This window comes from Callorhinchus milii, unplaced genomic scaffold (assembly GCF_018977255.1).
Source record: "Callorhinchus milii isolate IMCB2004 unplaced genomic scaffold, IMCB_Cmil_1.0 Scaffold20, whole genome shotgun sequence".
Taxonomy (NCBI): domain Eukaryota; kingdom Metazoa; phylum Chordata; class Chondrichthyes; order Chimaeriformes; family Callorhinchidae; genus Callorhinchus; species Callorhinchus milii.
Window position 1 is genome coordinate 9407620 of NW_024704761.1, and position 23806 is coordinate 9431425.

Sequence of the window (23806 nt, forward strand, 5' to 3'; positions counted from 1 at the left end):
CGTTTCACCCACAAAATATACACTTTGAAGAGTATTATGTGAAGCATTTTGTGACGCCTCAAAGACATGAGAAGACGTTATATCAAATGCAAGGATTACTATTATTATAAACTGTGAAAAGCTTTGAGACACCGTTCTGACCTGAAAAGCACTGTTATCAAATGTATATGTACAGTATTACCCTCAAAGCAGTGCTTTGTATTAACCTTCTTACCGATACATTCACAGTCACTAAATTCGGCAATATCTACTGATTTGAGACATTTCAATGCTATTAAAAATGTTACTTTTGTGGCTGTTTTACCAATTACCAATATTCCATATGAGTTGTTGGACAGAGGAACATTCCACAGCCAGTTTCAAACAGCCTTCCATTATTATTATTATTATTATTATTCCATTATTGGGGGATAGTGTTATTGGCAGGTTTATCCTTAATTGATGAGCACAGGTGAGCTCCTCAGCAAACATACACACAAATGCTTTCCTGCAGGTTTTTGCTGCATCACACATTCAGGTATAGGAATCTTGGCCATTTTCTTTCCTTTATTCCCTAGAAAGCCTGAGGACAGTTGGAGTGTTTCATTTCAGATTGATGTAATGAACTACTTAAAACCCTGTTGATTTTTAAGCTACTGTATGCACTGCTGTTTTAGGCAACAGTAGTTAAATTGGCACACAAAATGCAAAAAAAGACATTTAATATTCTGTTGTATGAGACTGTCTACCTTAAGAGTAGACCCAAGAAGTCAACTTCAGTCAACACACATCCATTTTCACAAGATGTGGCTTTTAGCTGGCAGTAAATAACATCAAGATCAATAAATATTAAAGGTTTCTTTACTTAATCCTTATTTTGGGAAAATAAACATGAAAAACAGGATATTTTATTGTACAGGATACAATAAACCTTGATAATAACAGAGCAGTAACTCGAAAACTTACAACTTAAATTATTTACAAAATAGAAGTCTCTTGGGTGTAATGATTCAGTAAACAGTACTTGCTGCTTATGTGTAGTTCATAAACCTATGGTTTAGTAATGATTCTGTAATATTGTAAAATAAAAAATTCTGCAAAAAAAAGCATGAAACAAGAAACTTAAATTACAACAATTGAACAAACAATGATGATAACAGGCTTGGTCAGACTTGCTTCATTTATAATGGAGTATTCAAGAGGTCACCACGGTCTCTGCATTACCGAATGCCAATTTCCAGCCTGACAATGCTCTGACCTTTCTGGGATTATGGGACAGACACATCTGGGTCAAAGTACCTGGACGCCTTTTCTTTTAATATTACCTTATTATCCATGATACGGAAGACGACGACAGTTTGGTTTATGGAGATAAGATTTGGGGGAATAGTTAGTAAGGAGAAATTAGTTCCTCCCACACACCACGCCAACAGGCATCATTTATGCATCATACAACTGCAGCCAGTTTAGAAATGGAGTTCTTAAAATAATTTACAGGATGTTAAACCAGCCTAACAGTTTAAATCACCTCGCTGCTACTCCAGTGCCCTCAAACTACAAGTTTCCAATCTTATCTTTGTCAGGGCGTGAGCAGTAGGCGTCAGATGATGACAGTGTTTCTTGACCGTGAAGGTGAGTGAGTTGCTCACATAACTGAGCAGCCAGTTATAAGGTATCTGAAAGTTGACTCAGAAGTACTGTAACCAAGTGTATTTAGCAACTCACAAAATACCCTATTTAATCATCTCATAAGCAAATAGTCCGAGACCCATTATGTTTTCTTTCATTGAAAATGCAAATTTCGATAGTTAAGATTCAATATTTTTCCAGGTCTTGCAAGATAAATCTAAGTCTTTTCTCTTCTGCATTGGCCAGGATTTATGAATGTCCTGTCTTGGCCCAGCAAGTTGCCTAAAGTGACACTGCTGATAAAAGCAGTGGGTCATTGCACTGATGTACTAATACACTATGGGGTTGAAGTACCACTCAAGTTTAGATTTACACCACCCTTGCAATTTCAGAGCATCCACAGTTTGATACATTCTTAAAACACATCGTGAAGCCGGTGGTTCAGTTCCTGCAAATTATTTTAAAAACTACAGGAAACGGGCACCCAACGCAAGACTGATTCAGCAATCTGCCAAATTCTGCAGGCTCTCAAATGCCAAGAAAGTAGAGCAAGTCTGGAGCTTTCACCCCATCTGTGGTGCTGCAATTTGACCTTGACAGTGCTATGGGGAATTTTTTTGTGTGAAAACAATGGTCTTTATTTTCAATAGATGTATCTATCATAATGGGTTTCAGGTAGAAATAGCTAACATTAGAAAGTTTAAAATATCTTCAAACAATGTTCCATTCAAACTATTACAAGAAGATCTCAGGTTGCATATTGCTTTAAAGAAGTCACAGAATGCTGCAGAATGTCCTTTCTGTATAAGCAGGGTATCACCTCTCAATGGTAAATCTATAGATGTGTTCAGATTACTTGCTGCAGTTGAGATTAGAAATCCATGGAGCTGTGTGCCAGATAGTCCTTGCGGCCAATGTTGCTGACCTGCTTTGTCTGCATAGCCTCAAGTTTTGGACAGTCCGTAATGCGATGGCCCAAACCACCACAGAAAGTGCAGCCTCTTTCACCTGAAAGAAAAACATGTCATTTAAATATAAGCGCAAAGCAGTAACAGGTTTTTGATTTTTGACAAACATGATTTCGCAAACTCCAAAAGAGGCTCCACGAACCTCATCGCCTTCTGTATTAGTGTCACTCCCGCACAAAATACACTACTTCATAGAAATTTGTGCATGAAAAAGGAAATCACCAGCAACCTTATTAAAATGTCCAACTACTAGAAATAATTAGAAGCCTCGAGCCGTTCAATCTCTCCTCATAAATTAATCGTCTCCAATGAAGGAGCTCTCACAGTAGATGTACAAGTTACATACCTTCAATGTCCAGCATGGTCTCATCACCGGTTTGAAGGACCTGTAAAACAGGCGGAACCTTCTGCTTAGCTTCCAACAGCAGTGCCTTCAGATCCATCAACACGGACTCATCTGCAAAGAAAAAGGTTGTTAGGAAACCTCTGGAGAGCAGGGAGATTTCCTGCAAGCAACTCTCATCAAATAATAATCACACTACAACTGCTCGGAGAAGAAGATTCCAATTCTGGTGTTTATAACTTTGGTATTCTGATTTCATAGGTAATTCCCTGGTTGGTTTTGCACAAAATGCGAATGAACCTTGCAAAAGTATTCCTACTTTCTTTTGTTATCCATATTTTGAAAATGTTGCCCTCTTGAATTTTTATACACGGCAGAATAATCTCCCCGAATCCACATTTTACAAAGTCTTGAGAATCTTAAATACTTCTATCATGTACCCCTCAGTTTTCTCTGTTCAAGAAAGAAATGTTCCAAGACAGCCTACATGATTCCATGACAGCCCCATGATTCTAAGTTCTGAAATTAATGCATTGATCTTGACATCTTTGACTCTACATAACACAGTTTTACTGGGGAGCTTGTATAACACACACACACACACACAATGCATTTTGTTATATTGCACATGGTCTCAATAGTGACATTTCTTACCGCAGGCTTTATTGATGAATGTAGTGGCTATTCCAGTTTTCCCTGATCGACCAGTACGTCCAATTCTGTGAACTGAATTGAGTATAATATATACATTAGAAACATTAGGAAAATACAGTGCAGCCCTGTCATATGGCAGTAGTTGAGATGCACAGATCCCAATCCGCTTTGCAATGGGGTCCCGATAGCCAGTCACAGCTTCTGCATTCACTGTCCATAATAAGCTCAGCTGGTTGGCTCAAGAAATGTCCAGTTTATGGGTCATCAGATTAAAAGGGTGATAAAGACCAGGACACTGGACTCACTGGACTTGGGAGAGAATTTTAGTTTTAGAAGATCACATAGTTAAATGGTGATGGAATATATAATCACACCAACAGCAATGTAAACATTTTCAGATACAACTAACTACAAATGAACTCATCCCCATCTCCACTAGGCTTTCTTACCATAATTCTCAATCTCCTCAGGCATATCGTAGTTAATAACATGTTGAATATTTGGGAAGTCCAGCCCTTTAGATGCTACATCAGTTGCCACAAGAACATCCTTATTCCCCTCTCGAAAAGCTTCAATTGCCTTAGTTCGCTCCTCTTGGTCTAGAAAAATAATCACATTACAATTGAGTGCAAAAACATAATTTTTTTAATATAAATCTGCTGCTCTGTGCTGCTTGAATCACAAGGTAATAAATTCCCAGTCGCTGTCCCTCATCCATTTATCCCGGGATACTAAACTGTAAAGCGCTCTGAGATGCCGTCAGGTGTGGAAGGCGCTATATAAATCCAAGTTGTTCTTGTTATATCACTTGCTTACCTTTTCCTCCATGTATAGCGACAGCTTCCACACCCTTTAACAGCAGGTATTCGTGTATAGCATCCACATCAGCCTTCTTCTCAGCAAATATCAGCACCTGGAAGTTAGATGAAGCACAGATATTAATATTTACCTTGTCTTTTGATGGAACTATCTGAAAGATTAAAAGCTTAATTCCTCAGTTAAATGCTGAATACTGCCAGCATTCATCAGGATTCCCTCCTGCAATCACTTCTCGTCCACTCACCTCACAGCTGAGACTAATTTACTCTTACCCAACATCCACCGAGACACACATCTTCAGCAGGAATGTCTTGATAGCAATTACTTTCTCTGAACTTTATATCCTTAACTCAGACTTATTGAGGTCAATTTTGGAGGCTCAACTACTGCCCAGCTGAAATCAGCACAAACCATATTGGAATCTATAAATTGTTTAGTTTATTGCTGCCTTTACTCACTAAGCCATTGAGGAAACTCTTATACACTGATTATTGATTGCTAATTTAGTAAAGAGACTGCATTTCATAGACAACATTGCACAATAAATACTGGAATGAGACTGAAAAGACATTTACCGGAGGCGGAGTCTTCTGTAGACACTCCAACAGGTAAACCATTTTTGCTTCTTCTTTTACGTATTCAACTTCCTGAACACAAATCGGGAAAAACAGTCAATTAATTTACACAACATTCTGGAGGAAAAGTATCATCAAGGTTAACCAAAAGGCATATTTAAATGAAAATTCACTTAAGTTCTTACTTAACTTTTACTCCTCTTACCACACCCCCACCACTGAAAAATAAATCAGCTCATAATAATGGAGAAAGTACCACCCTGATATTTCCATTTCCCAATCTCTGTTTTCAAAAGCATCAAGGTACCAAAGTTCCCAATCAACATTACTTGTAAGTTTTCCAAAATTTCTCTTTTGAAAGCTTATCAGGAGATGTGGTTTCTGAGTGACATTGACTGAGAGAAGTATAGTATTTTACAGCATTTCCCTGGAGAACTATTTCAACCTCTTCACTGGCAGACTTGACAGTCATAAATTCCGCAAAAGATTTGGAGGGAACCAGACATCTGAGCTGTCCATCCCGCAGTTCCTCTGCCTCACCCACTCCCTTGCTACCTTTACGACCCCTCTCAAGGCCCTCTTCTTCGACCATGCTTTCGATCTCCCAGCTTCCCCCCACTGCACCCCGCTCTCCCCGACGCCAACCCCCAGCGCGGGTCCGTAACTCTGTCTGTCCAGGGTCTTGGGACGTCCACCCGACGTGAAAGGAGCTATACCAATGTAATTTTGTTGTTGTTGTTGAGCTGCCAGTGCTCTGAACCAAGGGGATTCTATACGTACACAACCGATCTGCAATTGCTGTACGAATTTTAACCTGTGCTCACTTACCTGGATCACATCAAGACTTGCAGCTCCAGCACGGCCAACGTTAATGGTAATAGGTTTCACCAGGGCACTCTTGGCAAAGTTCTGAATCTTTTTCGGCATGGTCGCACTAAACAGGAGAGTCTGCCGTTGTCCCTGTGCAAAATTAATAATAATAATCCTTGCATTTAACATAGCATTTTTCACATCTTCTAAACGTCTCAAAGCCCTTCACAGAATAGACTGTAAAGTGAATTGACTGTATATTTGTGGGCGAAGCGTGGCAGCCAATTGCACACAGCAGTGTCCCACAAACCGTCGTGGATTGAAATGACCGATTTATTATTGTTTTTCTTTTGAGGGATTATTATCAGGCATGTGGAATAAGGGAATCGAACCCAGGTCTCTCGCTTGCAAAGCGGGTGCTCTAACCACTGAGCTACAGGACTCCACTGTAGTTGAAGGAGAGTATGAGGTGAGTGGACTGCTATGATTCTACCAGAAGGCAGCCATTGCCCAAGCAATGGTAATCAAGCCCAAGACATTGCCCTCAGGAGACATAGGGAGAAACGTCAAAGGCAAGCAGTAAGGCGAGTGAGGCATGCACCTTTGTGAGTAAATGTAGGTCACTGACACAAGCTCTGTGGACTCGTGTTCAACAGTTTTAATTTCCGCATGATGTTCAAAACAACTCATTTGTACCAATGCAAGTCTCTTGATAGTTTTGTCTGTTACAAGCTTAAAAAACACAATTACAGCTTCACAAGCCCTACACATATCCCCCTGCATGCACTCAAGTAAACTGGTACCTTGAAATAGGAGAAGATTGTGCGGATGTCCTCCTCAAATCCCATATCAATCATTCTGTCAGCCTCATCGAGTGACAGGTAGCGGCAGATGTCCAAGCTAACCATCTTTTTCTGCAGGAGATCCATCAAACGGCCCGGAGTGGCAACCATCATGTGCACACCGCTGCAGAGATCACCAACAACATGTTTACACTAGTATAGCGCCCTTCACGCTCCTTGACCAACATCCCACCGATACAGAACGCGCAGCGAAGCTGAGGAGACCAATCCTCTCCCAACATTCTGCAGTAATAGTCAATAATATCGAGACGTCTCGAGGCTCAATGGGGAAATAACACAGCACATTTAAATGACAATTCAACAACTTGCATATATATAGTGTCCTTCACGTCGGACGGCATCTCGGGAGCGCTAGATTTAGTTCTTACTTAGCAATCTTTATTTTTCCTCCGGCCAACATACGTCAGCTCACCGCATCTACAATGATAATAATAATACTTGCATTTGATATAGCCCGTATCACATCTTCGAGACATCTCAGTGCCTAACAGAATGCACTGCAAAGTGAATTGATTATATTTTTGTGGGCGAAACGCAGCAGCCAACTGCGCCCAGCAGCGTCCCACAAACAGTCGTGGATTGAGTGACCACGATGTAGAAAGCGCCAATCAAACATTTCTATTTTCCGATCCTGTTTTTGAAAGGGTCTCAGAGAAAGATTGTTGGATCGTTGGCAAACATTCTTTTGATTTCAAGCTGGGTGACTCTTCCTCGGCCACCTTCAAATGCTATTCTGCGCGTGTGAACCTAATAATCAGTGTCAGCCGGCTGTTCAACAATGGTAGGCATCACAGTTGAGAGTGTAAGATACCACGGGTATGACACATTTCCAAAGGTAAATGCAGGAGGAGTTGAGAAGAGACTATTTCGCCCATAAAATATACAGTCAATTCACTTTACAGTATATTCTGTGAAGCGCTTTGAGACGTCTCGATAAGGTGCTATATAAATGCAAGGATTATTATTATTATTATTCTGCTTTTGGCTGGGTCCATTATTCTGCATAAACTTGTATAGGTTTAACAACTATTATATGGCAATGAAACATTCACTCAGTTGTGTTTTCTTTAAGCAGTTCATGCAATGGAAGGATTCAAACCCAATTGCTCAAACAGCACCTACCGTTTGACAACCTCCATCTGCTCCTTGACTGACATACCACCGATACAGAGCGCGCAGCGAAGCTGAGGAGACCCGTCCTCTTCCAACAGTCTGCAGTAATAGTCAATAATACCGTGAGTCTGTCTCGCCAACTCTCTCTGCACAGATGGAAAATCCACTGGTTACATCAGACTGTGATCAACCCACAAACACACTGCGATTCGAAAAGCGTAATTCCAATAGCGTCTAATCTACAATCTCAGATGGGAGTGATTTTGAGCTGCAAACAACAACAACAAAATTATATTTATAGAGCGTCTTTCATGTTGGGAGGACGTCCCAAAGCGCTGAACAGTCAGGTGTCGGGGCCCAAGCATGGGGGAGAGGTGGTGTTGGGGTGAGGGAAGGCAAAGCGGTGGGAGGGAGACCAAAGGGACGGTCAAAGAGAAAGGTCTTGAGACCGGCCTTGAAGGAGCCAAGGGAGGAAGCGAGGCCAAGGGACCGTGGGATGGAGTTCTAGAGTGTGGGGGCAGAGAGGCTGAAAGCCCGGCCACCCATGGGAGGGCGGGTCGGGCAGCAGATATGGAGCAGACCGGAGCCTGCTGAACGGAGGGAGTGAGCAGGTTGGTAGGCAGTCAGCAGGTCAGAGAAGTATGGATGGCCTTGAAAGTGAGGACGAGGATCTTGAACTCAATCCTCTGGGGGATGGGGAGCCAGTGAAGTCGGGCGAGGGTGGGAGTGATTGGGTCACGGAGCTACAGAGTTTTGGATGATCTGCAGCCTTCGAAGGGAAGGCCGATGAGGAGGGAGTTTCCGTAATCGAAAGGTCAACAAGCACTATGACGGGTCAAATAGTGAAATCAGTTTTACGTCCACAAGAATTCTTAAGATTTAAACCAGCTCAAAGCTCTCCCTGTAAATTAAGACTTTGTAGTTTCCTAAACCACAATCCTCGGACTGTTTATTTTAATTGTTATATTCTGTATTTTTATTGTTATAATTATATAAATAACTATTTTGGCTCTGTATGGATATTCCTTCCATTATTAAGTACAAATAAAAGCAAGGCGGTTAATAATCAGTATATGCAGATGTAATTAGTAGAATTGTACTTACAGATGGACAAATGATAAGCCCATAAGGACCTTCTCTTTTGGAGAATGGCAACCTCTTCTCCTGTTCCAAGCAGAACATTATCATGGGCAGGGTGAACACAAGTGTCTTCCCAGAGCCAGTAAACGCAATGCCAATCATGTCTCTGCCTGCCAACCTGCAATATACAAGCTTATGAGAATATTCAACACAATCTCAACAAATAAGTCACTGATTCTCTCCTTGTACTAATGAGTTGGGTTTCTGCTCTATTACAGACCTTCACCATTTCCTGTAGTGATTCTTCAGTGAGCTTATCACTCGCTACGCTAAGAATTTTGACGTTAATTCAGTAAAAATGCCTTTCACGTCAGGAGGACGTCCCAAGGCAGTGGACAATCAGTGCTTTGGATCCAAGCTGGGGGTGGGGAAAGGAGGGTGACCGAAAGTACGGTCATATATAAACAGAACAGAAACAAAACTCTCGGATTGGCACAAATGATGTGGGAGTAGCTTATGAGACCTAAACCTGCAACACACAAATAAACTACGAATGAACTCTTCGGCACACATACAAATCCGAGTGTGAAGTATAAATATAAAGAACGGAGAGTAGAGAGTGCACAGGTCACCAGCAGACAAGAGCACATAAATAGGACTTACACAGTAGGAATTCCCTGGATCTGAATGGGTGTCGGATGTAAAATCCCCTTCTTCTTCAGTCCTTTCAAAATTGCTGGAAAGAGAAATAGTGCTCACATGTTACATGCAATAGGGAATCCCCGATTCACAGTAATATTAGAAACAAGTTTATTGCGCATACTCATTAGCATCATTATCACTGTGAAGCTTTAAGTCAGAACAGAGAATGGTCGGATGCCCATACTCGTATTACTCTGGGGAGAAGCTAATCACAGACCATTTAAGCATTTTCTCTCTTCTCACACACAGACACACACACACACACACACACACACACAGCTAACCTCTTCATGGGGGAGGGAGAACACGCAGTTCTCTCTCCCACCCAACTGAAGGAAAGGAAAATAGGAACAGGAGTAGGCCATCCAACCCCTCGAGCCTGTTCCGCCATTCTATTAGTTCAAGGCTGAAGCAGGATGTACAGTTTGTTCTCACACACCTGCTGGAAACTTCATTTCCTTGAAATGTTTCACGGGGCATGGCAATCCTTCTCCCTCCACTAGAATGTGGTACTTTTTCCGCACTCGCTCATTCCGAGCTTCAGGCATGCTGCGGATGTAGCGAGGCGGTGCCCAACTGCAAAAGAGAATGTTTTAAATTCAGTCGTTAGCTCAGCCGATACCAAGATCAATTACTATCCACAGATCTTTCCCCCCCCTCACCGTACGGTAGGAATCGCTATAGGCTGATGCAGATTTAAACTTTAATTCACCGGCGATAATCAGTTCTACTCTTAATCCAAATGCTCAAAGTTTAGAGGTTTTTCCAGTTCCTCAGACATCTTGCTATGCAGAGAACGTCAGGAAAGGCGCACACTCACCTAGTTTTGATTGGGTCATCGTAGGTTATACCCTTTGCCATTTCTTTCACAGACATCAGAGCTATAAGAGAGATATACAACAGAACTATTACTCCAGATTTGTGCTAACTCATTATTCCACATCATTTCAGAAGTGTAGAGCCAGTGTCTGGCTGACGGGACCGTGGGCTAGCCTTGGATAACCGCTCACTGTTGCACACACCAGGTCTGAGTAAGGATAATTTAGAGGCCAACCAAAAGTATCGAGACATCCTTTCCAAACCCCTCACAAAGTTCACGCTTTCGCCCCCTGGGAAACATTTGGCTTTACTGGCAACCATGTTCCCTCATCCACGGTTTCAATTCGATTATAGTATTCTCTATTTCATCTTAATCTTAAATCTCTCCAATATGTGTGCCATCTCTTTTGTTTTTCTTACTTTACGTAGACCCAGCAGGACTGGGTGAAACATTGTGCAGCAGAAATTCTACAGCAAATATCCACAGAAAGGGACGCTCCATGCTGCAAAAACACGCTGAATGGTCAGAATGTTACCAAAAATCGCAATAATGGGTTGTTACTGCCAACCTGTTACAAAAAAAGTCAACACAAGTACAGACAGACTGATAAAAGGAGAAAATGCCTTTAAACAATACAATAAAGTAGAATCTTACTGCAAGATTCACAATGAAAACAAAGAGAATTTCAGGAAGGTTGAAATCCGGCACTTGGGAGTGTGTGTCAGGCACTGAACAACAGTTACCTCCAACAGCAATAGGGGGAAGAAGTCTTTCATCTCCATGCAATCACCTCACTAAACACAATTAGAATAAAAGAAACCTCTTCCGATCAGTGCAATATCTATACCTAGGAGAGGTGCAAATCGACTCATGTTTTCTGATTGTCAATGGATAATATGAGCAATTCCTTTTTTTAAAAAAAATGTTGACATGTTTCACACTTGGAAGACACAAAACAGTGGCAAATCGACAATTGTGACAGACGCCCATGTCTCCTGTGTTCACCCATTAAAATTTCGTCTTTTGGCGACTTGAAAAATCGATTTATCTACTCCCAGGAAGTCTATTCAAACTGTACCAACCTCTGCCTTCAGCAACGCTTTGCAGAATTTTTTCTTCTTCCTTCAGCCGTTTTTCTTTGGCGGATTCTTTACGTGCTATTAAACAAAATCAGCAAGAGCTTGTCAAAGAGATGTGCTTACAAATTTCAATTTTGTTTAAAAACATAAAAATATAACGCCAGCTACCCCCATTCTTTCTCCAGCCTCCCCTGATGCCCCAACCCAGCTCCTGTCTCTCTGCCCTCAACCTACTTCTATGATTCAATTCTCTGCCATTGTTCACATCCAGTTGAATCCCAATTTTCCACTAATTTCAATTGCCTGCTCGGGACAAGGAAGATTTTGGCCCCTCTTTATTATGGATGGAAGGTAACTTCACACTGGTTATGCATGCATGTGCAGTAAACCTAACCACATTGTTGGCAGTACATTGTGGAGTCCTGTAGTTCAGTGGTTAGAGCACTCGCTTTCAAGTGAGAGACCTGAGTTCAATTCCAGGCAGAGGGCGAAACCTTGGGCAAGTTTCCTTACTCCACACAGAGCCTAATAATAATCCCTCCAAAAAACAAAAAACAATAATAAATTGGTCATTTTCAATCTACGACTGTTTGTGGGACATTGCTGTGCGCAATTGGCTGCCGCGTTCGCCCACAAATATACAGTCAATTCACTTTACAGTGTGTTCTGTGAAGCGTTTTGGGACGTCCTCCCAACGTGAAAAGCGCTATATCAAATGCAAGGATTATTATTATTATTACATTCTCAGCATCGCAATACTGTACCTTCAGCCTTCTCCTTCAGCTGCTGATGCTGGTCCAGCAGGCTGATATTGGATCGGGGTCCAAGTGGCCCATCCCCATCATCCTCCCTGTAATCACTGCCACTGTCCCTCTGGTCATCGTCCAGTGCTCCTTTCCTCCGCATCCGCATCAGCTTCTCCACCTTAGACACACAGTGAAATGGTCAGGACTAGAGATCCAAATAATACATCTCCGCATCTACATGGGGAGGACAAGTTTGCAGGGCTATGGGGAAAGAGCGGGGGAATGGAATTCATTTGGATAGCTCTTTTCAAAGAGCCGGCACAGATACGATGGGTCGAATGGCCTCCTTCTGTGCTGTATAATTCTATGATCTCCATGCTAGCATGTATCCTGGGATTACAGTATAGTTTGTGAAGGCCTTTGACAAGTCTTGAAGACGAGATAAGGAGCTATATCAAATGCAAAGATTATTATTCTAATTATGACGGTTACAATATCTTTCAGCTAGATTCTGACGATACTGCAATCGTCAAAATTACTTTTGAAGAACTACACAACAGTATAGGAAGTAAAGGTCTAATTTGTTGCCCAGAATAACTAGGGAAGCTTATGATCTGTGAACTGTAGCATTCAATTTTCAAATCTTATATGTTTTAAGAAGTAGAACAATAATAATTTGCATTTTTGTAGCACTTTACAAAAGTCTCAAAGCTTTGCTAAATATAATTGAGTAGAAATTAATTTATTTTGAATTTGGCGGTAAATTTGGATTAGAAGACATAAGACTGGATAATCAGGAAAAAGCCTATGTTTCCTTGAAATAGCAATGGCAGGACAGTCTCGTTATGTCTAGATCATAAGGCAACCACAACTAAAATTAATAAGATAAAAAAAATGAGCATCTTGCTCACTCAATAATAGGAAATATTAGGCACAGATTTGCACAGTTTTGGAAACCCTACAATGTGCATTAGGTACTGCTGGAGCTTAATCAGTTTAAAATCAGTGTGGCCTGGCATGGCAACCTTCCTCGGGTAAAACACCTGCCAATTGAGGCTTTGGCTTGCAAGGTTAACACGAGCTGAGTAAAAAGAACCTTTTCCCCTCGTGACTTGATCTGCTTCTCCAAGTTCTACCGACAAACCAGGCTGGTTGTTCTGTCATCAACAGTTCTTGGCAGTTCTGTGGATCTACCTGGCTCAGGAACTGAATTTCCAAGACTGCCATTGATGATCGACTCAATGCTAACATTCCAATGCCAGACACAACACTTCGGAGCCTGCTCTGCCCCAAACAGAACAAACCTCCCCCAATCCCAAGAGGATAGTCAAACCTATTATATTACTGGCTAATGAGTGAAACAGTTAAACCAACACAGCATTCACTGAAACAGTGACAAAAAGCAGTAACTAGCCCATAATCACTATTTACCATCTGCTGCTTTCTCTGTTTGACTGGAACATATGGAATGTAATCGTCATCCGAATCCTCAGACAGCTCCTCCTCGTCAGATCGCGAACGCTGCAAAAGAGAAAAATGTGTAAAACATCCTCAGTAACCGTGCATAATAAAGCTTTGTGAGGTTACATCTGAAGGCAGCAAAATAGAAACTCAAAGGGAAGAATATTAAGACAAGAGGAGCAAATGATTGTGGGATTAGGACCACGTTAGATTGGTTGATGTGGAGGAAACCACTAGCACAGGCATGATCAGCACAAAGCCCTGTTTCTGTGCTAAAAGCATTCTTCTGTCAAATACTTGCAAAGTAATTAAACAGCATCTGATGCACTTTCCTTCCGCAACTGCAGTCCCTACAGCGTAGGGCAGTCAGCAAGTACTGGATGCTGAGTGCTCACCTCCTGCTCACTTATCTTTCTCTCCCCTCTCCCCCACCACTAACATCTCTTTCGCTTCTCCCTCTTTCCTCCTCTCATCTCCCTCAACCCCCTCTCTTCTCGCTCACCACCCTGTCTCCCTCCATCACCCCATCTCTCACTCCCTCACCCTCCCCCACTCCTCCCCTCACCCCTCTTCGCCACACACTCCCCCCTCCCTCTCCCTCCTCCAACACCCCCTCCCTTCCTCCTCCCCACCCTTTCTCTCCCTCCCTCCTTCACCCCCTCTCCCCTCCACCAACAACCCCCATTCCTTCCTTACCCCCTCTCCCCTCCACCAACACACCCCCCTCCCCTCCCTCACCCCCTCTCTTCCTCCCTCAACCCCTCTCTCTCTTCACCAACACCCCCCCCTCTCCCTCCCTCCCTCAACCCCTCTCTCCCTCCACTAACACCCCCCTCTCTCCCTCCCTCCCTCTCCCTCCACCAACACACCCCCTTCTCCTTCCTTCACCCCGTCTCACAAATACCCACAGCCCTGATGCTCACCTTCCCCTCAGCTCTGTACCGCTCTCGGCCGCCTCGCTCGGGCTCCATGTCTCTCTCCCCCCCCAAAAAACACACACACCACCAACACCACGTCCGGTCGGCCCGTGACGCACTTCCGGCGAGTCCCGGCGTCGCGTGACGTCGTCGCGGTTGTGATGACGCAAAACGAAGCGCTTCCTGTCGTGACGGCCGTTGACTCTCACCATGGCAACCACCCGTCATGGCGGGGTGGCGGAGGTGAGGGGCCGGGGTCTCTCTGGGCGGGCGGCCGCCGCGCACCAGGCTCCGCGCCAACCGCGCTCTGTCACTTCATTGGCAACCGGTCCCTTGGGTCTCTCCTAGCAACCGAGGGAGGAGGGGGGAATGTGGGGGAGAAAGTGTGGGGGGGGGATAGAGGGGAGAAAGTGTGGGGGGAGGGAGGGAGGGGAGAAAGTGTGGGAGGGAGGGAGGGGAGAAAGTGTGGGGGGAGGGAGAGAGGGGAGAAAGTGTGGGGGGGAGGGAGGAAGGGGAGAAAGTGGGGGGGGAGGGAGGGGAGAAAGTGTGGGGGGAGGGAGGGAGGGGAGAAAGTGTGGGGGGGGGAGAGAGGGGAGAAAGTGTGGGGGGAGGGAGGGAGGGGAGAAAGTGTGGGAGGGAGGGAGGGGAGAAAGTGTGGGGGGGGGGAGAGAGGGGAGAAAGTGTGGGGGGAGGGAGGGAGGGGAGAAAGTGTGGGAGGGAGGAGGGGAGAAAGTGTGGGGGGGGGAGGGAGGGGAGAAAGTGTGGGGGGAGGGAGGGAGAAAGTGGGGGGGGAGGGGAGAAAGTGTGGGAGGGAGGGAGGGGAGAAAGTGTGGGGGGGAGGGAGGGGAGAAAGTGTGGGAGGGAGGGGAGAAAGTGTGGGGGGGAGGGAGGGGAGAAAGTGGGGGGGGGAGGGAGGGGAGAAAGTGTGGGGAGGGAGGGAGGGGAGAAAGTGGGAGGGAGGGAGGGGAGAAAGTGTGGGGGGGGAGGGAGGGGAGAAAGTGGGGGAGGGAGGGAGGGGAGAAAGTGGGGGGGAGGGGAGAAAGTGTGGGGGAGGGAGGGGAGAAAGTGTGGGAGGGAGGGGGAAAGTGGGGGGGAGGGAGGGGAGAAAGTGTGGGGGAGGGAGGGAGGGGAGAAAGTGTGGGGGGAGGGAGGGGAGAAAGTGTGGGGGAGGGAGGGAGGGAGGAGAAAGTGGAGGGAGGGAGGGGAGAAAGTGTGGGGAGGGAGGAAGGGGAGAAAGTGGGGGAGGGAGGGAGGGAGAAAGTGGGGGGGAGGGAGGGAGGGGAGAAAGTGTGGGGGGAGAAAGTGGAGGGAGGGCGGGGAGAAAGTGCGGGGGGAGAAACCCAGCCAGAGGCTGGTACCTTTAGCACACCCGACAACTTACATTTATATAACGCCCTCTAAATGCAAGCATTATTATTATTATTATTATAATACAGTAATAATAATTCCTTACATCCTGAGGAGAAAGCTGAAAGTCTTCACTTTCAGCTTTGCCTCAGCTTTAAGCAGTCGTTTCGCTCTTGTTAAATGTTTAGTTCTCACCTTTGCCCTTTTCTGCGGAGGGGTTAAACTGGGGATAACGTGAATAGCTTTGCAAGACAACACTTTTTGATCTGTAGATCAGCCCAATAAAATCTGCCATCAGTTGAATCGGACGACAAATTTCCCGGCCAAAGGCCCACATGTATGGTTAGTGTAACAGTGGGACTGACGCAATAGGGTGCATTGGAGGGTGTCTGCGATAGAGCGATGAAGGAAGTCTGCTTGAGCTAATGAGTTAGATGTATTTACTTTCGCCAGATGCTGCACATCTAACATCAACTCAGTGAATGGAGATTGCCAAAGCCACACTACGCTGTGCGTCCCGTCTTTGTCTGCAATACACAGAGTACTTCAATTTCTATTCAAAATGTATAAATTAACAAACCACTCGGCTCTATCGGCATATTCAACATTTTATTGATTACTTTGAAAACAGAATGGATAGAATACAAATATAACTATAAAAATTACACTTTTACCGCCTTAACCTATACACTAACATTATTCCCGTTTTGTGTTCTTCCCTCAGCTGCATCTGTCCTGTCAAAGAAATACAAAAACCTGATGAGTCATGCAATATTGAGTCACTGAGTCATGCAGTGATATTCATAGCAGTCCAGAGGCCACTTATGGCCTATCTCTCTTCACCAAGGGGTTCTCAACAGACCTGTTACTTCAAATGGGCTTCCAATCATCCACATCACCCAGATGTGGGAATCTTACTAGAGCTGGGATTCAGCCTAGTTCCCTGTCTATCCTATGAAGGAACGTTATTAGGCAATGAGGTTATCCCATCATTTATACAGTTCAACTAAAAGATCTAAAATTTTAATGTAAGATCATTACTACAATTCTCTACATGTATTCTTTGGGGAAGATGTTTGCTCTACTCAAACGCATAATAATGATAATCCTTGCATTTGATATAGTGTCTTATCACGTCTTCTAGACTTTTCAAAGCACTTCACATATACTGTAAAGTGAATTGACTGTATAAGATCGCTCACCATGTGAGGATTCACAAGTACAGACAGGAGTCTTTGTGATACAGATAGGGATCCACAATCCTGACTCCAAAGCATGTGAGAGAGAGAAAATGACATCACTTTGGAGTCCTAATATTGTCCCAGAAGTGAGAATTGCAGAGCCGAGATCATGCCAGGTAAATCATCCATTGACCATTGTAGACTTCCTCAGTTACTGAAGCTAATTGTAGTGCCCCAATTCCAGTCCTGGCTGAGAGAGCAGTGAACCCAGGATAGATATGGGCAATTCAAGCCTGTAATTGTCTATAATCTAAAGGTTTTAACCCACTGATCCCAAATGGAATGGTCATATATCTTGTTGAAGCTAACACCAAAAGCTTAACTTCCACTTTTTCTTATTTTCTTCTCAATATGAGAAGAAACCATATGTTTGTTGATAACTGGAACACTGTTACCATATCTGGGAGCTTCTTCTCTAGCACCTCAGGAACTCCTGGTCAGGGTATAAGCAAAGGTTTGTCACACAACAAGTGTTTGTCCTCTCACCCCTAGCTTCCAAACCCCTCTTTCACACCTTTTCTCACATTCATTGATTATTGTTATTGTATCAAAACTTGAAGCTGTAGCCCAAACAATAAATTATTTGGGTTTAACATCATCTTATTTACCCTACCTATAAAATCTAATATCTTGTGCACCTTATTCATGGCTTTTTCCACCTGCAGTTCTACTTTTATAGACATGTGTATCTATTCTTTTCCACTCTTTTGAAAATGTTATTGTGTCATCTGTATTTTCACCCCATGTTCTTCTCAAAATGATAAAATGATAAATTTATCTACATGGAACATCATTTGCAACAGATCTGCCCGTATCCTTTTTTCCTCAAGATTAATGCTCAATCTGTTTACCTCTTTTTCTGTAGTGTCATTTGTCTTGTTTCTTCTCCAAAAGTTAGGTAGGCAAGAAATGGTCCTCATCTCCCTTTGAGAAACAAATAAATCAATGAGTAAATTTACCAAGTCGGATTGACCAGGCTAGCAATCATATATAGTGGACCTTTGGATAACCAAGACATATATATCCAAAGACTCTCCCCTGTCTTTGAAATCAGTTCCAGTTTTGTTACTCACTTGTTTTCATTTCTTCTCTCTTCAACGTCTCCAACGTGGCTTTCTGTTGACGATATCCTGACATCAACTTTTAGTTTCTAAAAACAAAATGAATAAATGAAATTTTGGGTCAAATTGATGAATTACACTTAATGTAAATCCTCAGGTTTTAACCACGAAAATGAGAACTCCCACAGCCTTCAACCCAAGATCCTCCCAATGCAGCAGAGAATGAACTAGCTCTCCAGTACACATTTCAGTCCAGAGCACTCCCCCCATCCACTCCTATTGCAGCATAGTTTAGACAGTAAACTTTGGAAGTGAAGGACTACTTGTGTTACTTCCTACCACGCAGGAAGCTGGCTATATTGATTCAGGATAATGACTGACCATCTTACGGCTCTTCAGCTTCAGACAACAGTTTTTGATCATATTCCCCTGAGCCAAATCTTCAACAGATATAACATCAGGTCTTGGATTGAGAGATCTGTAGAATAATGATACAAAGGTGATTAAAAGCAAAATGTTTTCAAAAATGTAATGTATTTATAGTTTCTAACCAAACTGCACATAATTAGTTGAACTTAGCTCGTTAATATTGCAATTCTGTTCAGAATTTCAGATGAACCTCTCTTAAGTATAAAAAAACATAGCACAATAGGGAAATTTTCCCAGTATCTTGACCAACAATCCCCAAATTTATAAAATGGCCACTTATTTTGTGTAAATTGATTGCTGTGTTTGTCTACAAATATACACTCATTACACTTCACAGTAAAATCCTGCGAAGCGCTTTGGGATGTCCTTCTGACATAAAAGATGTGATATGAATGTAAATTGTAATTTATAGCTTGGAATCAGAGGTGAGGCAATTCTCAAAAAAAAGATAGACAATGTATGCGATAATTGTTTAACTGGATTGACAAAATGTTTAAATCCTGTGTATAAGTTACTTTTGTTTCAGTTTTAATTTAGATGTTTGAGTACTATCATCTTTTATAACGTATTATAGTTTCTCAATTAAAAAATCTAGAGAAATATTCCCTCTTTCTAGATTATGGGCAGCATCATATTATTTCTGATTTTACAGAAAAATTCTATTACCAAAAAGTTTTCAAATACATACCAACCATTTTCAAAATTGATATTTTTTTCTACTCACTGGTTAGACGCAGGAATTATTTTTGCTTGACAGATATTCATTCTGTTTCCTAACAAATGAAAATCACATTATCATGAATGAACACTGATATCATATCAATTTTACACTGTAACACAAATCACCTTTTATGACCCTGACCCTGACTCTGCAATCTACCAGTAATATTAGTTTCTAGATTGATATCTTCACTTTTTGGGGGGTAAAACGTTCTGGAAAAATAAATTAAGTAGATGAAAAATGTTTGCTACCCTCCAACTGGCAAAACATTGGAAAACATATTGATAGTTTAGCCTATAGTCAACAGCGCAACACAATAATTCATTAAACAAAAGGCGAAATACTGCAGATGCTGGAACACTGAAATAAAAACAGAAGTCGCTGGGAACACACAGCCGGTCAGGCAGCATCTATGGAGAGAGGAACGAAAGAAAGATCATCAACCTGAAACATTAGCTTAAAATCATTCATTGTTTGTTGCTGCTATTGTGTGCTGAAAAACAAGCCACACAAACAGACCCACACGTTGCCCAAGGCAACCTTTTGGCCCCAAAACCTGGAAGGAAAATTGGACAATATGTGAGGATGTCAAACTTGCTGCATCCTTACCCTCCAACCCCTTGTGCTGGTTAAACGAGCAGCATTGGCAATGCATTGGGAGCACGTTGTTGGCCTGCCCACTTGAAGAGAGTGTATGTAGGAAACAAAGACAATACATGTACGGTAATAATAATTGTAAATGTAAAATCTCTTATCACTTATTCCAAAATAATTCCCACCTTTCCCCTCAGCTTTTAAGTCATCGATGTGAAGCCGCTGATCTGGTGATTCAGCATGGGATATTAACGATGGCAAACTGATGGTGCTCTGTGAGTCACAGCGTTTGGAGATAATCTTGCCAGCTTGCCTGTGGTGATGGGCCCAGACCTCTGTGGTTTTAATGGGTTCCTGAGGAAAATTTCCGATGGGGACATGGTCTTTCATCTCACCACTAGGACCTTCTCCAAGTAACAAATGTAGTGTCTTTGCAGGACTTCTTTTGGATTGTGTTTCAGGCTGGGTGCATTCGTTAAAATTTCCTATCCCAGTGACATCTTCCTTAGGCTGTGCTGTCATCTCCTTTGTGGACATGCTCTTATTAATCCTCTTCTGTTAAGAAAGGATACGGAAACTCAATGTTAGAGTAAAAGTTTAGCATTCATTCCCATTCTAATAAAGTAATCCCTTCCCATTCGCTCCCGTTATACATTGCTCACAACAATGGAAGCGCAATAGAAGTTGGTTAAGAAAGGCTCTCATGTTGCTGCTGGCTCAGGTTCTCTCATTAGGCTCACTCAACGAGCTTCGGGGACAAGGAGGAATTTTCCAGGATATTTTTATTTCATTAAAAATGGCCAATTTTGAACCAAATTCTCTGCTTGAGCCTCCTCCAGAGGTCTATGCTATTGAAAAGGGTAGTACCAATGTTGGAGTACCGAAATAATAAATAATAATAATAATAAATCGGTCACATCAATCAATGACTGTTTGTGGGACACTGCTGTGTGCAATTGGCTCTTGCTTTTTGCCGGCGGAATATCCAGTAATTCACTCTACAGTATATACTGTGAAGCGTTTTGAGACATCTCGAAGATGTGATAAGCCGCTATATCAAATGCAAGGATTATTATTAATATTGTAATATATAAATTGATGTATTATTATATTTAAATTGATTGAATATCATCAGACTAACCTCGGGCTCTATGGCAATCACCTGACTTGTTTGGTCAATTGGTTTGTGATATCTTGGATCGATTTGTGGTCCTTTAACAAACACTTGAGTTGATTCAGCAGTTGACTTGTGATGTTTATGGCCCATTTCTGGTCCTTTAGACATGACTTGAGCTGTTTGTTCAGTGGGTTTGCGACATTTGGGGTGAGACATATCCGTTTCCGTGTAACTTCTGCGAAATTCAGGTTTTTTGTACTTTAGTGCCGCATTGAGTCCCTGCACTGACAGCTCACAGTACTCGGATTGTCCATGCCTAGTCTTCAGCTGTTCCATGGTGATGAATGTGTGCAGCAGGGCAGCGCTGGCACTTATTCGCTCGGGGGAATCCAGTGCTAACATTCTCTTTAGAAGTCCCACCATGTTTTTACAATCGTGGACCCTTGCCACCACCTCGGAATCCGGCAAGATAGTTTTGAATAAGGTGACTCTCACAAGTTGGTCGAGTGATTTCAAGATGCATATCCTTGTCTCCAGAGGCTGCACCAGTGTTTCCGATTGGTACTCGGTCACAGATTTGAGCTGCCACTCGTGCAGTGAGTGAGGGTGGGTGTTCCTCTTGAAGAAATAATGGGCTTTGCTGCCTAGGTTCAGCAAGCGGTCTGTCGGTTGCTCTTGGGTTTCCACGATGTATCTGACCTGATCGTACTCATTGTTGCCCGGGTAGAGGGGGCACCCAAGGTGAAGTTCGGCCATGACACAGCCCAACGACCACATGTCCACCTTCTCACAGAAAGGTAGCCCAAGCAGGATTTCGGGTGCCCGATAGAACCTGGACTGGATATACGCACCTTTAAAGGAGAAATGAAATCCTTCACTTATTGGTAAATGGAAGTTAAAAATCAGCATAAACATGCAGCTATCTATTTATTCTAGAGATGATTTTTGTCATATCCAAAAAGAATTGGTAAATCACTCCATGACTGTTTGTGGGACATTGCTGTGTGCAATTGGCTGCCGCATTTCGGCCACAACATTCGCAGTCAATCCACTTTTACAATACATCCTGTGAAGCGCTTTGATGTGTCTCAGCGACGTGATAAGGCGCTACATCAAATGGAAGGATTATTGTTATTAATTCCAAACATGAGATCCATCTATCATGGTTCAAAGAAGATTTCATGCAGTGAAGGTCAAACAGTTGTATTTTTGTTATGGATTTATGTACAGGTTATAAGGTATATCAGATGGAAATGAGGAATGCCCCATGATTTCTGGGTATCATGTAATAGTTGCTCATCTCGTTTGTCACAGTGTCGGAGGCATAGGTGAAATTCCTGTGAAGCTTTTGGCTGACATTTGCTGTCAAGCTTTTTGGATTTTGGCCAGGACATAGACACTAGCATGACAAGGTGAGAGTACCCTTGGACACAGTATGGCAGTCTATCACATGCAAGAATGTAAGATTGGTCATTCACTTCACGGCTGTTTGTCGGACATTGTTGCGCTCAAATTGACTGTGACGTACAAATTTAAATGTCATGCAACTTATGTCAAATACATTAATTTAGGTCTTGCCTGCCCTTTGGTGTTAAGAGACCCCACCACAATTTCCCAATTATCTTAATTAATATTAGCTTTGTATCCAAATGGAGCCCAAAGGTTCAAATTAATCAGCTACTTACTCATCTGATTATGGTATGTGGGACCTTGTCAGTGAAAATTATCTGCCACCATTGCTTCCCCAAAACCACATTCACTTTATTTCTAACTACTCACACTCCATAAAGTGCTTCAAGACATTTATTTTACGTGAAAGGCATGATACGAAAGTAAATTATTGTTGAGCCACAACAACACCAAATTGCGTTATATAGCGCCTTTCACATCGGGAGGACACCACAGGGAAAGACAAAGAGAGACAGATACACTTGAAAATACTTCAAAGAGAGCCGATGCAAACGACTACATACGCTTCACTTGTTGAATGTCCTGCAGTACGCTGGCTGAACCAAAATCAATCACTTTGACTCTGAAAGGATATTGCATCTGATCGACAATCATGATATTTTCTGGCTTTATGTCCGCGTGGATGAGTGAGAGATCGTTCATCTTCTGCAGAGCACGCAACAGCTGGGTCGTGATGGTGCGAATGTGTTGCACGGGCAGAGGGGAAAAATTGTTCTCTTTCTGAAACTCAAACAGGTTCTTCTCCAGGAGTTCGAAGACGAGATAAAACTTGGCGTCGTCGCTGAAATACTCAAAAAAACGAACCAAATGAAACTCATCCGGGTCCACGGTTTTCAAGATTCGTAACATTTTCAATTCGTACCTGGCGATTCGTTTTCTGTCAGCGTCATTTTTAAGGATTTTTATCGCAACGTATTGTCCCGTGTTTCTCTTCCAGCACTTGGCCACTTCTCCAAACGTCCCCTTGCCCAGGACCTGGACAATATCATAAGCACCAGCGCTAGAGTACATCTTGGACATTTGTTAGTGGGTGTCAGCCTGAGCTCTTCATTACTGAACTGACTCCGGGCTGGTGTGACCAACGCCAGAACCTTAAGCATACAACAGAACAAGATTTCCAGTTCCAGACTGTTACTAAGCTGATTTGGGATCCTATTGTGACATAAGAATGTGACTTAATGACTATTTGTTCAGCAACAAAGTCACCAGGTCAAGAATTCCAATTGTAGCATCATTACTGAAGACAACGTCTAACACCAGAAACGCAC

General features: G+C 42.8%; 1 protein-coding gene across 1 annotated transcript; it reads right to left on the reverse strand.

The window, feature by feature from the left end:
- Nucleotides 1-819: 819 nt before the first annotated feature.
- On the reverse strand, nt 820-14678 carry LOC103175445 (probable ATP-dependent RNA helicase DDX41). Its single transcript, XM_007888496.2, has 17 exons — nt 14565-14678; nt 13612-13701; nt 12199-12358; nt 11438-11512; nt 10356-10416; nt 9975-10111; nt 9497-9569; nt 8858-9011; nt 7763-7899; nt 6581-6743; nt 5796-5927; nt 4968-5039; nt 4390-4486; nt 4023-4172; nt 3574-3645; nt 2923-3033; nt 820-2616 (listed from the first exon to the last, which is right to left on the reverse strand). The coding sequence occupies exons 1-17, from the start codon at nt 14610-14612 to the stop codon at nt 2480-2482; spliced, it is 1869 nt and encodes a 622-aa protein (XP_007886687.1). The 5' UTR covers nt 14613-14678; the 3' UTR covers nt 820-2479.
- Nucleotides 14679-23806: the final 9128 nt, after the last annotated feature.

Excerpts from the sequence above, each read along its gene's own strand:
- LOC103175445 (XM_007888496.2), bottom strand. The coding sequence starts at position 14,612 with ATGGAGCCCGAGCGAGGCGGCCGAGAGCGGTACAGAGCTGAGGGGAAG. Across the intron at positions 12,359-13,611 it reads AACAGAGAAAGCAGCAGATG|GTGGAGAAGCTGATGCGGAT; the intron begins GTAAATAGTGAT and ends TGTGTGTCTAAG. Across the intron at positions 4,173-4,389 it reads CGCTATACATGGAGGAAAAG|ACCAAGAGGAGCGAACTAAG; the intron begins GTAAGCAAGTGA and ends TTATTTTTCTAG.